The sequence below is a fragment of the Schistocerca gregaria genome, chromosome 7, assembly GCF_023897955.1.
Source record: "Schistocerca gregaria isolate iqSchGreg1 chromosome 7, iqSchGreg1.2, whole genome shotgun sequence".
Lineage (NCBI taxonomy): Eukaryota > Metazoa > Arthropoda > Insecta > Orthoptera > Acrididae > Schistocerca > Schistocerca gregaria.
The window spans coordinates 343,941,197-343,959,269 of record NC_064926.1 but is presented as its reverse complement, the minus strand read 5'-3'; the positions used below and the strand labels follow the sequence as shown (position 1 = coordinate 343,959,269).

The following is an 18,073-nucleotide window of genomic DNA, read 5'->3' as shown; positions in this document are numbered from 1 at the left end:
AACGAAAATTTTCATTGGTTCGAGACAATGGGGATACAGATCCCCAAGGAACTGGACTTCCCTAAATCTGACTAATATATTGAGCAGAATACTCTACGTAATAATATTTTGTCTGGTGACTTGTCTTTAAAACATTGCCTTGTATAGAATTTATGGTTGCTAATTGCAAAGAATGACACATTTTCAGTTGCAGTGTTCTGTGCCACCAGTCCACAGAAAACATTCATTACTAAGATAAATAGATTTAACACTGAATCAGTGAGCACTCGTTAAAATCACTGCTTCGTGTGGAAAAATATTAAACTTTTTGTTAATTTCTTCAGCAGAGGTTAATTTAATTTCGCAGTAAGTAATATGTTGGACTTGTACTACTATACACAAAAGAGGCAAGGAAAATTGCTCGCGTTTGCATAAAAGCTATTTAACGGCTCCGAGGAAAGTAGCCAGAAACATTACCATAAAACGCTGGCGAAATTAGTAGTGGTCGACAGTATATGCATATCTCAGTAGTGAAAGCTTACAGTTTTACTGGCTATGAGATCCAGTGTGTTGGAGTTGGTGACTAATTGGCTGGGAAATCCGTGTCGCGTGCCGCGAAGTACACATGACTCACCTCGAACATAAATGTGTCCACTTCCTCCTGCAGCTCTGTGTCGGTGAGTTTCTTCCCATCCTCAGACTCGACAAGAAGCATGTCCAGGAGCGCCACACGACGCTTTCTCCCTGTAAACATAGACATCGCATTAAGTGGCGATGCATGTACTGTGGCAATAAGAAATCTGATTACTTCAGCAAACCCACGCACCCAGAACATCGTACTGTGCCACCTTTTCGTCAGTTTTGCTGGCCCTCCTCGACTGCTTCTTTTGTTGAATCACCTGAAACAAAAATCAGATATTTATATATTCGCATAAAGATCAAATGTGGCTGCAAGGCTGATCATCAACTTTGTAACATCCCCTAAACGCCCAATCGATGCGAAATACCGGATTTTGTTACAAGAAAAGACGAATTGCGCTGGATGACTTCGGCTGCTCTCACCGTGCCAAAACGTCGAGCAAGCATACTCATTCTTATGAGTAAGATGTAAAGCAAATAAGCTTCACATTCAGTACTGACATGTTTAACATGACACGGAAGGTACTTTAAGGAGCATAAAGAGAGCAACTTGATGTATCTCTGATACGTATTTGCATGAAGTTGCTGGTGTAATGCCCTGACAAGCAGTTTTCAGGAAAGATTTATTGACCCCTCCACACACCCGCCAAGTTTCAGCATGACCGTTTGTTTACACTTGGTAATTTACTGACGATAGGAAACGACACACTCCTTTCAGCAGATTTTTTATCTTTCACTCCTGAGCCTGTGACCGCCTTGTCAGGAAATCCCACTTGGAAATATCTGGCACTGTACTGAACGGAAATCTCCTGAACACTTTGATCATATACGCGAAACTATAGGTCTGACAGAGCATTCACGTCTTGAGTGTAACTTGTATAAGAAGACGGGCTGCTCTGGCCGAAAGCTCGCTTCAAAAGGGCAACTAATTAGGGAAATTGAGAATACGATTAATCAACACAACACAGTACTTATAAATGAAAATAATTGTTGTTGTTGTTGTTGTCTTCAGCCCTGAGACTGGTTTGATGCAGCTCTCCATGCTACTCTATCCTGTGCAAGCTTCTTCGTCTCCCAGTACCTACTGCAACCTACATCCTTCTGAATCTGCTTAGTGTATTCATTTCTTGGTCTCCCTCTACGATTTTTACCCTCCACGCTGCCGTCCAATGCTAAATTGGTGATCCCTTGATGCCTCAAAACATGTCCTACCAACCGTTCCCTTCTTCTAGTCAAGTTGTGCCACAAACTCCTCTTCTCCCCAATCCTATTCAGTACCTCCTCATTAGTTATATGATCTATCCACCTTATCTTCAGCATTCTTCTGTAGCACCACATTTCGAACGCTTCTATTCTCTTCTTGTCCAAACTATTTATCGTCCATGTTTCACTTCCATACATGGCTACACTCCAAACAAATACTTTCAGAAAAGACTTCCTGATACATAAATCTATATTCGATGTTAACAAATTTCTCTTCTTCAGAAACGCTTTCCTTGCCATTGCCAGCCTACATTTTATATCCTCTCTACTTCGACCATCATCAGTTATTTTACATCCTAAATAGCAAAACGCTTTTACTACTTTAAGTGTCTCATTTTCTAATCTAATTCCCTCAGCATCACCCGATTTAATTTTACTACATTCCATTATCCTCGTTTTACTTTTGTTGATGTTCATCTTATATCCTCCTTTCAAGACACTGTCCATTCCGTTCAACTGATCTTCCAAGTCCTTTGCCGTCTCTGACAAAATTGCAATGTCATAGGCGAACCTCAAAGTTTTTACCTCTTCTACATGAATTTTAATACCTACTCCAAATTTTTCTTTTGTTTCCTTTACTGCTTGCTCAATATATAGATCGAATAACATCGGGGAGAGGCTACAACCCTGTCTCACTCCTTTCCGAACCACTAACCACTTCTTCCCTTTCATGCCCCTCGACTCTTATGACTGCCATCTGGTTTCTGTACAAATTGTAAATAGCCTTTCGCTCCCTGTCTTTTACCCCTGTCACCTTTAGAATTTGAAAGAGAGTATTCCAGTCAACATTGTCAAAAGCTTTCTCTAAGTCTACAAATGCTAGAAACGTAGGTTTGCCTTTTCTTAATCTTTCTTCTAAGATAAGTCGGAAGGTCAGTATTGCCTCACGTGTTCCAACATTTCTACGGAATCCAAACTGATCCTCCCCGAGGTCCGCATATACGAGTTTTTCCATTCGTCTCTAAAGAATTCGCGTTAGTATTTTGCTGCTGTGACTTATTAAACTGATAGTTCGGTAATTTTCACATCTGTCAGCACCTGCTTTCTTTGGGATTGGAATTATTATATTCATCTTGAAGTCTGAGGGTATTTCGCCTGTCTCATACATCTTGCTCACCAGCTGGTAGAGTTTTGCCATGACTGGCTCTCCCAAGGCCGTCAGTAGTTCTAATGGAATGTTGTCAACTCCAGGGGCCTTGTTTCGACTCAGGTCTTTCAGTGCTCTGTCAAACTCTTCACGCAATATCATATCTCCCATTTCGTCTTCATCTACACCCTCTTCCGTTTCCATAATATTGTCCTCAAGAAAAACGCCCTTGTATAAACCTTCTATATACTGCTTCCACCTTTCTGCCTTCCCTTCTTTGCTTAGAACTGGGTTGCCATCTGAGCTCTTGATATTCATACACATGGTTCTCTTCTCTCCAAAGGTCTCTTTAATTTTCCTGTAGGCAGTATCTATCTTACCCCTACATCCTTACATTTGTCCTCTAGCCATCCCTGCTTAGCCATTTTGCACTTCGTGTCGATCTCATTTTTGAGATGTTTGTATTCCTTTTTGCCTGCTTCAGTTATTGCATTTTTATATTTTCTCCTTCCATCAATTAAATTCAATATTTCTTCTGTTACCCAAGGATTTCTAGCAGCCCTCGTCTTTTTACCTACTTGACCCTCTGCTGCCTTCACTACTTCATCCGTCAGAGCTACCCATTCTTCTTCTACTCTGTTTCTTTCCCCCATTCCTGTCAATTGTTCCTTACGCTCTCCTTGAAACTCTGTACAACCTCTGGTTCTTTCAGCTTATCCAGATCCCATGTCCTTAAATTCCCACCTTTTTGCAGTTTCTTCGGTTTTAACCTAGAGGTCATAACCAATAGATTGTGGTCAGAGTCCACATCTGCCCCTGGAAATGTCCTACAATTTAAAACCTGATTCCTAAATCTCTGTCTTACCATTATATAATCTATCTGATCCCTTTTAGTATCTCCAGGATTTTTCCATGTATACAACCTTCTTTTAGGATTCTTGAACCAAGTGTTAGCTATGATTAAGTTATGCTCTGTGCTAAACTCTACCAGACGGCTTCCTCTTTCATTTCTTAGCCCCAATCCATAATCACCTACAATGTTTCCTTCTCTCCCTTCTCTTAGTGACGAATTCCAGTCACCCATGACTATTAAATTTTCGTCTCCCTTCACTAGTTAAATAATTTAGTTTATCTCATCATACATTTCATCACTTTCTTCATCATCTGCAGAGCTAGTTGGCATATAAACTTGTACTACTGTAGTAGGCATGGGCTTTGTGTCTATCGTGGCCACAATAATGCGTTCACTATGCTGTTTGTAATAGCTTACCCGCACTCCTATTTTTTATTCATTATTAAACCTACTCCTTCATTACCCCTATTTTATTTTGTATTTATAACCAACCCTGTATCCACCTGACCAAAAGACTTGTTCCTCCTGCCACCGAACTTCACTAATTCCCACTACATCTAACTTTAACCTATCCATTTCCCATTTTAAATTTTCTAACCTACCAGCCCGATTGAGGGATCTGACATTCCACGCTCCGATCCGTAGAACGCCAGTTTTCTTTCTCCTGATAACGACGTCCTCCTTAGTAGTCCTCGCCCGGAGATCCGAATGGGGGACTATTTTACCTCCGGAATATTTTACCCAAGAGGACGCCATCATCATTTAATCATACAGTAAAGCTGCATGTTCTCGGGAAAAATTACGGCTGTAGTTTCCCTTGCTCTCAGCCGTTCGCAGCACCAGCACAGTAAAGCCGTTTTGGTTAATGTTGCAAGGCCAGATCAGTCAATCATCCAGACTGTTGCCCCTGCAACTACTGAAAAGGCTGCTGCCCCTCTTCAGGAACCACACGTTTGTCTGGCCTCTCAACAGATACCCCTCCGTTGTGGTTGCACCTACGGTACGGCCATCTGTATCGCTGAGGCACGCAAGCCGCCCCACCAACGGCAAGGTCCATGGTTCATGGGGGGGATGTATAATTATGCTTCATAAACAGTACAGTTACACGTAAAATCGAAAGGCGAAGGCTCGTTCGAATACTGGGCGGCGCGTGGCGGGCAACAATCTTAACCATCCCTTCCTATCTTTCTTTCATTCTCTTCTAATTTATTAACATTTGTACTTAACATCCTCCGCTCATTCTACTTATCTCCAGCTTATATTTTACTTCACTTTTTTAAATTCATTCTTATTACTTCGTTTTTCTCTGTGGAAAACAATATTTACGTGTAATATGGACCAGTTTACGTTATTACGTGAAAACAATTGCAAAATATGTGACCAGTTTTAAATTACCAGGTAACAGATATTCAATAAGGCAATAAACGAAATTCAGGCCTGATAGATGAAGCCAATCTGATTCGGTTGGGAAGGGTGTCATAAGGCCGTTGTACCTTCTCCTGGCCAACTACTGTTGTAACTGGATCCTCGGTATTCTGGATACGGGGGCACTGGGACGGAGTTGACAGCGGAGCTGGTCCCACACACCTTTTATAGCGGACAGATCTGGAGATCTTGCTGACCAAGGGAACACCTCGACATCATGCAGACAGTTCTTAGCGACGTGACGTAACGTTTTGCCGTTAGAGTTTCCGTGCAGTACAACGTCGCGTCATATCTGAATCTCCCACAAACATTGACATGCATAATTCGATCAGCTGAAGAAATAGAGACCCAAAAAGAGACCCTCTCGCACTCATCAGGTGCTGATAACATTGTCTCACAGAAGTACGCGGCAGCTATGTGTCCTACTCAGTATCCAATCACACCCCTTAATTGAGTATACCTTATCAGGCCTGCTAACAATGCTGAACACGGACAACAGTAATAGAGTGTGGTGGCAACTCTAAACTCCAATCATTTACGTACCTGCCAATGCTGTGAACATGAACGAAGCTACGTTGGCATCCAACCATGTCTTTTTTTTGTCAGGCAGTGAGTTTGCTGCGTTAATTAGGATACAAAGAAACAGTTCCTGTTGTGCGCTGAACGTCTTCCCTCACAAGTGGAAATAAAGACCACAGATCGCTGCCAGCTAGAAAGTTTACGGCTACCGCTTTTGGAGGACTCAAGGATATTCGGTTGTGGGTTTTACTGATGTTCGACGATAAATGTCTCTGAACCCGAAACATATACTATGTGATCAAAAGTATCCGGACAGCTGGCTGAAAATGACTTACAAGTTCGTGGTGCCCTCATAGGTATTGCTGGAATTCAGTATGATGTTGACCCACTCTTGGCCTTGAAGACAGCTTCCACTTTCGCACGCGTAAGTTCACTCAGGTGCTGAAAGTTTTCTTGGGGAATGCCAGCTCATTGTTCACGGAGTGCTGCACTGAGGACACGTATCGATTTCGATCGGTGAGACCTGGTACGAAGTTGGCGTTCCAAAACATCCCAAAAGTGTTCTATAGGATTCAGGTCAGGACTCTGTGCATGACAGTCCATTATAGGGATGTTATTGTCGTCTACCTCTCCGCTACAGGCCGTGCATTATGAACAGGTGCTCGATCGTGTTGGAAGATGCAGTCACCATCGCCGAATTGCTCGTCAACGTTGGGAAGCAAAATAAACATCAATGTAGGCCTGTGCTGTGATAGTGCCACAGAAAACTATAAGGGGTGCAAGCCCCCTACATGAAAAACACGACCACATCATAATACCACCGCCTTCGAATTTTACTGTTGGCACTACACACGCTGGCAGATGACTTTCACCGGGCATTCGCCATACACACACGCTGCCATCGGATCACTACATTGTGCACCGTGATTCATCACTCCACACAACGTTTTTCCACTGTTCAGTGGTCCAATGTTTACGCTCCTTACACCAAGCGCGGGGTCGTACGGCACTTACCGGAGTGATCTGTGGATTATGAGCAGCCGCTAGACCATGAAATCCAAGTTTTCTCACCTCCTGCCTAACTGTCATAGTACTTGCAGTGGATCCCACTGCAGTTTGGAATTCCTGTGCGATGGTCTGGATAGATGTCTGCCTATTACACATTACGACCGCCTTTCAACTGTCTGCGGTCTCTGTCAGTGAACAGATGAGGTCGTCCAGTACGCTTTTGTGCTGCACGTATCCTTTCAAGTTTCCATTTCACTCTCACATCGGAAACAGTGGACGTATGGATGTTTAGATGTATGAAAATCTCACAGACGTAGACAAAAGTGACACCCAATCACCTGACCACATTCGAAGTCTGTGAGTTCCACAGAGCGCCCCATTCTGCTCTCTCATGATGTCTGTATACTTTTGATCACGTAGTATAACTAAAATGGAAGTAGCTACTCAGAACAGGATTCGTGAGTTCTTGGCTACCGGCGTCTGTTTATGTGGCACGTACTTGAGCCTCCACATCCTATTCCGGGCTTGACATAATTGTTTCCTCAACTCGCCTCTCTATGCGTTAACACGAACGAGGAACCATAAGAGGTTGACACGAACTGGTCGGGATCACAGTTTGCAGAATTTTATTCCGGATAGATTTTTCAGTTGCTTAAGAAATGTGTCAGATTAAACCGGACGGCACCGCTGTGACAAGGCAAGAGAGAGTTGGAGATTTAAAATTTCTCTAACAGCTTGTCGAGTCGTTTTAGTTTATAGTTTCTTTTATAGTTCGCAACATAGACGGTGGTAACGGACTGATCTGGTGTGTTGCGTTTTCTAGATCAGACTGACACGTGACAGTCTGAACTTCGGCGCCAACAGACGTGACTTCAAGAGACAATATTTAGTGTTAAGGTCCGTATTTTGTGGATGTTAAGATTTGGATGAAAAATCTATGTCCGCAGTTTTGATGGTGTCATAAGTCTAAGAAGGTGGCATGGCATCAGCAGCATCAGAATTCCCAAATTTGCTTCAAGTACTAAATTAGTTTATTTGTAACTAACGTAGTACATGGCTTATGTATTCCAATCTACTGTTAGTCATATCTTCCTGCCCCATTCTCTTTTCCAATTCCTCCAACCCTGCTCCCCGCCCCCAATCAGGCCATCTCCTCCCATCCCTCTCCATTTCCACCTCCTCCTCCCCCTCTGATTCCATGTCCACCTCCGCCACTCTTTGTCAATCTCCTCTTCCCCTCGCCCCCTACTCTCTCTATCTCCTTCGCCCCTTCACTGTCCAGCTCCTACTGCTCCATTTGCCTGTCCATCTCCAGCCCCTTACCTTCCTGCGTGCATGTCCCCCTCTCCCCTCACTCTCTGACCATCTTCTCCTCTTCCCTTTCTCTGTATTTTGCTTGCTCCCCCTTTCATATTCATCTCCTCCTCACTGCCCACCTTTTATCCTCTACCCTGCCTCTGTCCATTTCCTTCTCTTGCGTTTCTCTGCTCATCTCCTCCTCTCCTCACTCTCTGCCAGTTTCCTTATCCCTTATCTCTGTCCATTCCTCCTCCCACTCTGTCAGTCTCCTCATCCCCTCTCTCTTTCCACCTCGTGCTTCTCCTATTTATTCCTGTCTCCTCCTTCCCCCTCGCTACCTATCACATCCTGCTCCCTCCTCTCTCCAAATTATCATCCCCCCCCCCCCCCCCCCCAATGAGTATTTACACTAATGGCTATTAAAATTGCTACACCGCGAAGATGACGTGCTGCAGACGTGAAATTTAACCGACTGGAAGAAGATGCTGTGATACGCAAATTATTAGCTATTCAGAGCATTCACACAAGGTTGTCACCGATGGAGACACCTGCAACGTGCTGACGTGAGGAACGTTTCCAACCGATTTCTCATATACAAACAGCAGTAGACCGGCGTTGCCTGGTGAAATGTTGTTGTGATGCCTCGCGCAAGGAGGAGAAATGCGTACCATCACGTTCCCAACTTTGATAGAGTTCGGATTGTAGCCTATCGCGATTGCGGTTTATCGTATCGCGACATTGCTGCTCGCGTTGGTCTAGATCCAATGACTGTTAGCAGAATATGGGATCGGTGGGTATAGGAGGGTAATACGGAACGCCGTGCTGGATCCCAACGGCCTCGTATCACTAGCAGTTGAGATTATAGACATCTTATCCGCATGGCTGTAACGGATTGTGTAGCCACGTCTCGATCCCTGAGGCAATAGATGGGGACGTTTGCAAGAAAACAACCATCTGCACGAACAGTTCGACGACGTTTGGAGCAGCATGGACTATCAGCTCGGAGACTACATCTGCGGTTACCCTTCACGCGGCATCACAGACAGGAACGCCTGTGATGGTGTACTCAACGACGAACCTGAGTGCACGAATGGCAAAACGTCATTTTTTTTTCGGATGAAACCACGTTCTGTTGACAGCATCGTGTTGGTCGCATCCGTGTTTGGCGACATCGCGGTGAAAGCACATTGGAAGCGTCTATTCGTCATCGCCATACTGGCGTATCACCCGGAGTGATAGTATGGGGTGCCATCGGTTACACGTCTCGGTCACCTCTTGTTCGCATTGACGGCACTTTGAACAGTGGACGTTACATTTCAGATGTGTTACGACTCGTGGCTCTACCCTTCATTCGATCCCTGCGAAACCCTACATTTCAGCAGGGTAATGCCCTATCGCATGTTGCAGGTCCTGTACGGGCCTTTCTGGATACAGAAAATGTTCGACTGCTGCCCTGGCCAGCACATTCTCCAGATCTCTCACCAATTGAAAACTTCTGGTCAACGGTGGATGAGCAACTCACTGTCACAATACGCCAGTCACTACTCTTGATGAACTGTGGTATCGTGTTGAAGCTGCATGGGCAGCTGTACCTATACGTGCCACCCAAGCTCTTATCATCTGCGTTTCTTCGTGGTGTAGCAATTTTAAAGGCCATTAGTGTATTTCTGTGTTACAAGTAATACGTGTACAAAATTTGATTTAAATCGTTTCTGGGGCGTAGGGTGAGTTTTCTATCCGTGGCTTCGCCCGCGTATGCACATGTCACATATATTCAACATGTTTGACACATTTATACACATATTTCATCTGTATGACTAGGAATTTCGCCCTGCTGTTTCCTTTTTATGCAGCTCAATGTTTATGACGTCGTATCTCTTGAATTATGTGCTGTAGAATGACACAATTTTGCAGATACATTCAGTGTCTTACGTGGCTAATGTCTGCAAAATGTGTTGTGAACAAGTCGGTCGTAAAGAAGTAATAAATTAAAACGTCATGCTTGCTACGTCAGTTTTTCATGGATCTCACTATTTGACGCCATATCTTCTGAACTATGTGTTTTAGAATGACGTGTTTTTGCAAGTTCTTTCAATGGTAGATGTGGGTACTCTCTGCGAAATGTGTTGCGAATATCTCCTTAACTAAGTGTCGTACAATGGTATAATTTTTCTAGTACATTCAGTGATATATGTTAGTAATTTCTATAATATGTTTGACGCTTACAATTAGTCGTAAAGAAGTAACAAATTAATCATGTGGCAGTTTTACAGAATGAACAGCGAAAACTTAGTAAGCGATAAACTTTTATCCTTTCATCATTTTGCGGTTGTGGTTAGCGAGGAAAAGTTTCATAAAGGCTTGATATTATGTGTAAAGTTTGTTGAAAGTCTTAAATTGCTCTGATTGTCAAACACAGAATGACTAAAGTATGGGTATTGTTGCGTCGTGAACTACACTTCTATTTCATTTCCACCTTTGATAGGTGGGACATTCTTACCCCTACAGCGATTATTTCCAGATAGTAAGTGATATCTGTACCAAGTTTGGCTGAAATAAGTCTAATGGCTTACGAGATGTGGAATATACATACATATTCATAATTTGTATGCATTAAGAGGAGAACAATTTGCCGGTTAATCGTCGTATCTTGTTGAAAATGAGTAGCACGCAGTCCATGTTGTCAAAGAGCTATTGTTCCAAATTTCGTCAGCAACTTCAAAATTATAAAAAGTGATATTTAAGTTCTGAATCACAGAAACATAAATCCTGCTGACCGGAGTTAATGCTGCTTATTGGTTGTCACGACAACGTACTTTTAAGTGTGGATACAATGAGATATGACACATCACCGAAAGCGTCATGCTCACCTTATAGATACATGTGCTGTATGGTCAGTGCCAAGTGCTACCCTTGACACGCTGAGCAGAGACGCGAAAATGTTATTCCTATGTCGTAAATTATATCTAATTAATTCTAAAACACATTTTATGCAACTGTTCCATGTCCCACTGTATGTTGTATCCCGCTCACGTATGTTGAAGCAAAATTACCTTCCTGGTAAATCCATGTAGAACATCCAACTGCTTGTAGAACTTTTTCCCTGACGGAGACATGCGGAACATGAAGTCATTCAGCAGCCATGGGCTAACAACTCTTCGGATTGTAAGTTCAGCAATGCTGCAACAAACATCGAAACTGACATAATACATCTATGAAGTAGCGATAATTTTGTGTAGCCGTAGTTGCTATAATTGCTAGTAGTTATAACAATTTTCTCATATTCTTACGTAATTATCGTTTAAAGAAAGGATTAACCTAATTCAAAACAGTTATTGTTCTTTCCACTAAAGCTGTCGTTGTCTGTGGGAACACTATTCAATTTGCTGCATTAAGGTGTAGTGCGGAAAGTCTACAAAATTGTTTTAATTTACATCATATTTTCTGTTTTATCTGCAGGAAATGTAGGAGGCAAGATTGGAAAGGCATTGTCCAACCTAACACATAATGTGAACTGTTTGCAGACGTGTAGTATGCGGTACAAAAAGTATACTTCGAAAACCATCTATATTCACAGCTAACGTTCAGTCATAATTGTAGGAATATATTGATGTATATAACTTTCATACCGAAAGGCTTTTCATGAAACAGTATGTTTTATGACTGTATCTAAGTCTATGAATCACATTAACTCATGGTAGTTAGAATAAAATCAATATACCAAGTGCATAAACATGGAAGAAGAAGGTATTCAGCACTGAAGTCCCATTAAAGAAACACGTTCTTCTAACATGATTCGTATTCGTAGAATAATCCCAGGGCTTTACATGATTCGAAAATCTGAGCGTCGTATAGCTCTATAAAACGAAACAAAAGAGAAAACCGTAGAGGAAGATCAAAGCATGACTACAGTAAGCACGTTCAACTGCATTTAGGTTCAAAATGGTTCAAATGGCTCTGAGCACTATGGGACTTAACATCTTAAGTCATCAGTCCCATAGACCTCAGAACTACTTAAACCTAACTAATCTAAGGATATCACACACATCCATGCCCGAGGCAGGATTCGAACCTGCGACCGTAGCAGTCCCGCGATTCCGGACTGAAGCGTCAAGAACCGCAAGGCCACTGCGGCCGGCCCGCATTTAGGTTGGCGTAGTTAGGCAGAGATGAAGAAGCCTGCACAGGATAGATACACTAGCGTGCACAGTTGTATCAAACCAGTTTTGTGCCCGCAGACCACAACAAAAAGGCTGCAATTAGACACACTTATGCCATCCACCCGGTGTTACAATTAAAAATACGTGCTGGAATAAAACTGGAATTTGGAAACGTTATGCAAACTTTGGTGTAAGTTACGTGTCGTGGTGCATCAGCAGTTAGTGCTGAACGAGAGATCGCTACGACTCGTCCACTTCAAGCTATACCACTACCTACGTCAATGAGCTTCAGTGATAGTGGGTTGATGGCGTAGGTCAACATAATTGCAGCCTTTTGTTGTTGTGCTCTGCGAGCCGAAGACTGGTTTGATACAACACTGCACGCTGGTCTATACCGGTCAAACTTCTTGATCTCTGCCTAACTACGCCAACCTATAAGCACTTGAGTGTGCTTGCTGTAGGCATGGGCCGGAGTGCGCGAGCGGTTCTAGGCGCTACGGTCTGGAACCGCGAGACCGCTACGGTCGCAGGTTCGAATCCTGCCTCGGGCATTGATGTGTGTGATGTCCTTAGGTTAGTTAGATTTAAGTAGTTCTAAGTTCTAGGGGACTGATGACCTCAGAAGTAGAGTTCCATAGTGCTCAGAGCCATTTAAACCATTTGAACTGAAGGCATGCTTTGGTCTTCATCTACTATTTTTACCCACCCCACCCACACGTTTCTGCATTATCAAACTGACAGATCCTTCATGCCTCAGGATATGACCTAACATGCTACTGTATCTCTTGTTTTAGTCAAGTGGTGCCATAAATAGTTCAGCCACATTCTATGTTACTTATCCGATGTACCCATCTAATGCTCAGTATTCTTCTATAGCATAACAATTTCAAGACTGTCCACAGTTCTCTTATTTACTGGGATACACTCCGGACAAATATATTCAGGCAAAAGTTTCTAACACTTGAGGTAATCTTAGATGCTTTAACATCTGAGCGTTCGCATTGTTTACAATTGTATATTTGTGTTACGTGAGTTGGAGCGGATAATGGTTCGCATTTGCATGGTATTTTGTCTGGTAATGTAAGCATAGCCACTATGTTACCATAGGCAGTCTGATGATTGCATAATAGAAAGCCTAAATCGGTTTGCATCTGGAATATGTCAGAAATAAAAATACATCTGTTCGTTTATTTATACCTGGCGAACATGAATAAATCCGACGAACTGCATGGACCGATTACTGACTGGAAATGGAAGAAAAGAGGTCTTATAATCATGTGTCAGTTAACGCATTGTTGCCTTAGTAGACGGCGGTGACGACTGAAAGTTTCTCTGACCACGTGTCCTCTGTTCCTTGTATGTTACAGACTGCGTGATTGTCGCAGCGCACTGAAAGCAGCAGAATGATACCGTATTCATGTCGGTTACAAGCCGAGACGATGTTTGTGTACTGTGTAACAAATGGAAATGGCCGAGAGGCAGCACGGATACACCAAAACAAGTACCCTCACAGACATCAACCACATCACACAACGTTTCATACCCTTTGTGGGCGTTTGTGTGATCATGGGTCTTTGCAGACAGGCTAAGGTGCAGGGAGGCGACGGACTGTGTGTACGCCAGTTTTGGAGGACCTCGTTCTATAGGATACGGAGACGAACCCTAGCACAAACTCCAGCTAAGTGGCCCGCCAACACGATGTCAGCCAAAGTTTGATTATGTGTATCCTGAATGACAGTCGCTACTATCCCTATCATATGCAACGAGTGCCAGGATTACCAGAAACGGATTCTTCTCTACGGGAAGGATTCTGTCGATGGTTTTTGCACCAGATGATTTGTGGTAATTGTAAGCACACCGTCCATTTCGGGACACGTTCGAACGACCATTTTTGCGTCGGAGCGCTTGTCATTGCCACAGCTGCTTCTGTTTTCTCGAATAGTCTCTTTAATCTTTCAGCATGCAGTATCTAGTTCCTCATAATCATGCATGTTTCTACAGCTTCGCATATCTTCTCTAATCATTCTTGTGTTATCATTTCGCATTTCCTGTCGGTCTCATGTTTTACCCATCCGTAATGCATATCGTCTGCTTCATTTGCTATTCATATTTTCTAGTTTCCTCAAATAAATTCAGTATCTCGCATGCTATCCAACTACTTCTATTAGGAACTCTTCAGCTTTTCTTTTCTTCAATAGCTTCTTTAATCTTTCAATACGCAGCATCTACCTTCTCAGTAATCATACATGTTTGTACATCATTTTGCATTTCCTGTCCATCTCATGTTTTAGACATCTGTATTGGATTTGACCTGATTCATTTACTACTTGCATTCTTCCCTTTTTCAGTTAAATTCAGTGTCGCCCATGCTGTCCAAGTATTTCCATTAGGAACTGTTTTTCGCGTGTTTGATTCTTTACTGAATTCATTATTTCACCTCTGACAGCTTCGTCTTCTATTGCGTTCCTTTCCATGTTGGTCAATCGTGTCCAATTTCGCTCTGAAACGTTCACCGACGACTACTTCTTTCAATATACCCATAAGCAATCTCCACAATTTATTGCGTTTTCATCTGCAGTTAAATAACAAGCAATTATGTTCGGAGTCCATATGTTCCCCAGGAAATAATTTGCTGTTTGAAGTCTGGTTTCTACATTTCTGTATTGTGATTATCTAATTCATCTGAAAAATTCTGGTGGCTCCATGTCTCTACCTCCTTTTACTGTTCTTAAACCAGACTTTTGAAATGATTAAATTGTGATCCGAGCAGAATTCTACTAGGCGGCTTCCCGTTTCATTCTTTTCCCCAAGAGCATGTTCTCTTATTAAACATTTTACTTCCTACTATCAAGTTCCAATACCTCATCACCATTAAATATTCGTCTCACTAACGAAACGACTAATTCCTTATCTCTAATCTTAAAATCCTTTTTAAATTTTCACATCGTCTGCTAAGATAGTTGGTACATGAACACGTACTGCTGTGAGTGGTCTATATCGTCTGACAAGGTGATGACTGTGCTTTTCATAGCAGCTCATCACCTTTCCTGTTTTCAGTCATTATTAGATCTTCTCCTGGTTTATCTATTGATAACACTGTAATCACCCGATCAAGTATCTAGTTCCTCGTGCCATTACACTTTACAGATTCACACGACATCTAACTTCATACTATCCGAATCTCTTTCAAACTACTTGCCTGCGGTTATAAAGATCCAAGTTTTGAATCGTGCACCGCCAGATATGTTTCTCTCACGACAGCATCTCGCTGAGTAGTCCTCACCCAGTGATCCAGATTGAAATCTATTTTCCTTCTGTAATAGTTCACCGGAAAAGTTCCCATAATTATCATTAAACCATACAGTAGAGCTTCATGTCCTCGCGAAACACAGTGGCTTAGTTATCTTCTGCACTCAGCCGTTCACAGAAACAACAAAGTTAAGGGACGATGGCCAACGTCAAAATGCCAGATCAGGAAACGATTCCCGACTTGCGCCACTGCATGTACAGAAAAAAGACTGCTGCCCTTTTCATGAACTATAGGCGAGTCTGGCATTTCCACAAATAGTATGTACAGTGTCTGTTGTATACGATGCACTACACAAAGTCCTTCATACATGCATGTATCGTATTCGCAATTGCGACTACATTTAATTCATTTCATACGGCTGTCGTCCACTGCATAGCATAGTAAATCGCATAATTCAAACACTCCAAATACAATTTCATACCTAGACAAGGCCGCGACAGTAATAATGAAAGTCTCTCGCTGTGCTGGTAATCTAAGCAATTGTATAAGCACAGGTCGTAGACATACAGTGACGTATCAAAGATTCGGTAGATCCTGGAGGCGTCCTCGGTAACTTAAGTGTTTACGGCGATCTCTATCGATAAGCGGGGTATCTGGGTGCGAGTCTCGGTCCGGCACAAATTTTCATTGTCACTAATCTATTGCGGGGCTGGAGTCTAACCGTATTCGCAACCGCGAATACAATTTAATTAATTTCTTTCTACACATGATAGCATTTATGGTACAACTACGGGTATGGTTTTGGCATACAGGCAATGCTACTGCAGCGAGGTGGACACAATTGCAGCCTTTAAAACACATATTGTGGAGTAGTAGAAATGAAATTAGTGAGAAACTTATCATGAAAATTCGAGACCATGAAGTAGACAAAGTGAAAGAATTTGCATCTTTGGAAGGAAACAAGCCGGCCTGTATGGCCGTGCGGTTCTAGGCGCTTCAGTCTGGAACCGCGTGACCGCTACGGTCGCAGGTTCGAATCCTGCCTCGGGCATGGATGTGTGTGATGTCCTTAGGTTAGTTAGGTTTAAATAGTGCTAAGTTCTAGCGGACTGATGACCACAGATGTTAAGTCCCATAGTGCTCAGAGCCATTTGAAACATTTTTTGAAGGAAACAAAAGGAAAGTGTCACAACCGAAGTAAGTATCACATGAGAAGAAGGACAGGTAAAGAGTTCATTCCTGGCCAAGATAAATTTACTAGTATAAAAAATTAGCCTTGATTTGTGGAAGGAAGCACCGAGGATGAAGTCTGTATTACAGCATTGTATGGTAGTGTGACAAGGACTGCGAGGAAACAGGTAAAACAGAGAATTTAAGCGTTCAAGCTGCGGTGTTGTACAAGGATGTTTAAAACTGGATGGAAAAGAAACGAGCAGGTCCGCAGAATTAGCGAGGAAAGAAATATGCGGAAAACACTGACAAGAATAGGGAACAAGGTAATAGAAGATGTGTTAAGGAATCAGCGAATAATTTCCGTGTTACTAGAGGGATCTGCAGGGGGGGTAGAAACTGCAGAGATCGGAATGTAAACAACAAACAACTCCGGACGTAGGTGCAGGTGGTGCTCTGAAATGGAGAGTCGGATAAAGGAGAGGAAGTCGTGGTCGTGAATGAGTGCATCAAAGCGATCAGAAGTCTGCCCTCTCATCCCCCCTCCCCAGTCCTCCCCCACCTTCCCTCCCACCCTGAAGCGAGTTTGAAACACATGAGTCAAAGAGGACGTGGCACAGTGCAAGCAAAGCTTCATTCCAGTTCCTGTAGCGCGAAATGCAGACTTTCATTTGGAGCACATGGCATGTATTCACAGTTCCGAATAGGGACAACTACCGTCTATATAATGGAATGATGACGATGTAAATTTGTGCCGGACCGGCATTCCAACTCGGATTTCCCGCTTACCGCGAGCGGTCAGCACGCTATTTTGGTTCCCGAGCACGCGTCAGCGCCACACCCAAACTTCCAAATGTCGTCAACTATGTGTCTACGACCTACACTCGTACATTCATTATGTTCCTGTACAGAGAAGCATTTTAATTGAATGTCCCTTTACCCGGCGGATAAATACTGTAAGTAGGATGTTTAGGTTTTATTTATTGGTAACGCGAACGCCACGTAGCGCTCTGTAAGAAAATCACTGGCTGTGCTGGGTGCAGTCTGTGGCTGGTTTGCATTGTTGTCTTCCATTGTAGTGTTGGGCAGCGGCAGCTGGATGTTAACAGCGCGTAGCGTTGCGCAGTTGGAGGTTAGCCGCCAGCAGTGGTGGACGTGGGAAAGAGATGGCGGAGTTTTGAAATTTTAAGAATTGGTGTCATGAACTGATATATATATATATATTATGACTATTAAGGTAAATACACTGTTTGTTCCCTATTAAAATCTTTCATTTGCTAACTATACCTATCAGCAGTTAGTGCCTTCCGTAGTTAGAATCTTTTATTTAGCTGGCAGTAGTGGTGCTCGCTGTATTGCAGTAGCTTGAGTAACGAAGATTTTTGTGAGGTAAGTGATTTGTGAAACGTATAGGTTAATGT

General features: G+C 42.8%; 1 protein-coding gene across 2 annotated transcripts in view; it reads right to left on the bottom strand.

Annotated features, from left to right (window-relative positions):
- Window positions 1–18,073, bottom strand: part of LOC126282119 (cytochrome P450 4C1-like) — a 92,988-nt gene that overhangs the window by 14,861 nt on the left and 60,054 nt on the right. For both annotated transcript variants that reach the window (XM_049981587.1, XM_049981588.1), the window contains exons 6-8: window positions 11,126–11,252; window positions 806–878; window positions 614–723 (exon numbers count right to left, since the gene is read on the bottom strand). In XM_049981587.1, coding sequence (XP_049837544.1) covers window positions 614–723; window positions 806–878; window positions 11,126–11,252 — 310 coding nt within the window. The remainder of the gene's footprint in view (window positions 1–613; window positions 724–805; window positions 879–11,125; window positions 11,253–18,073) is intronic.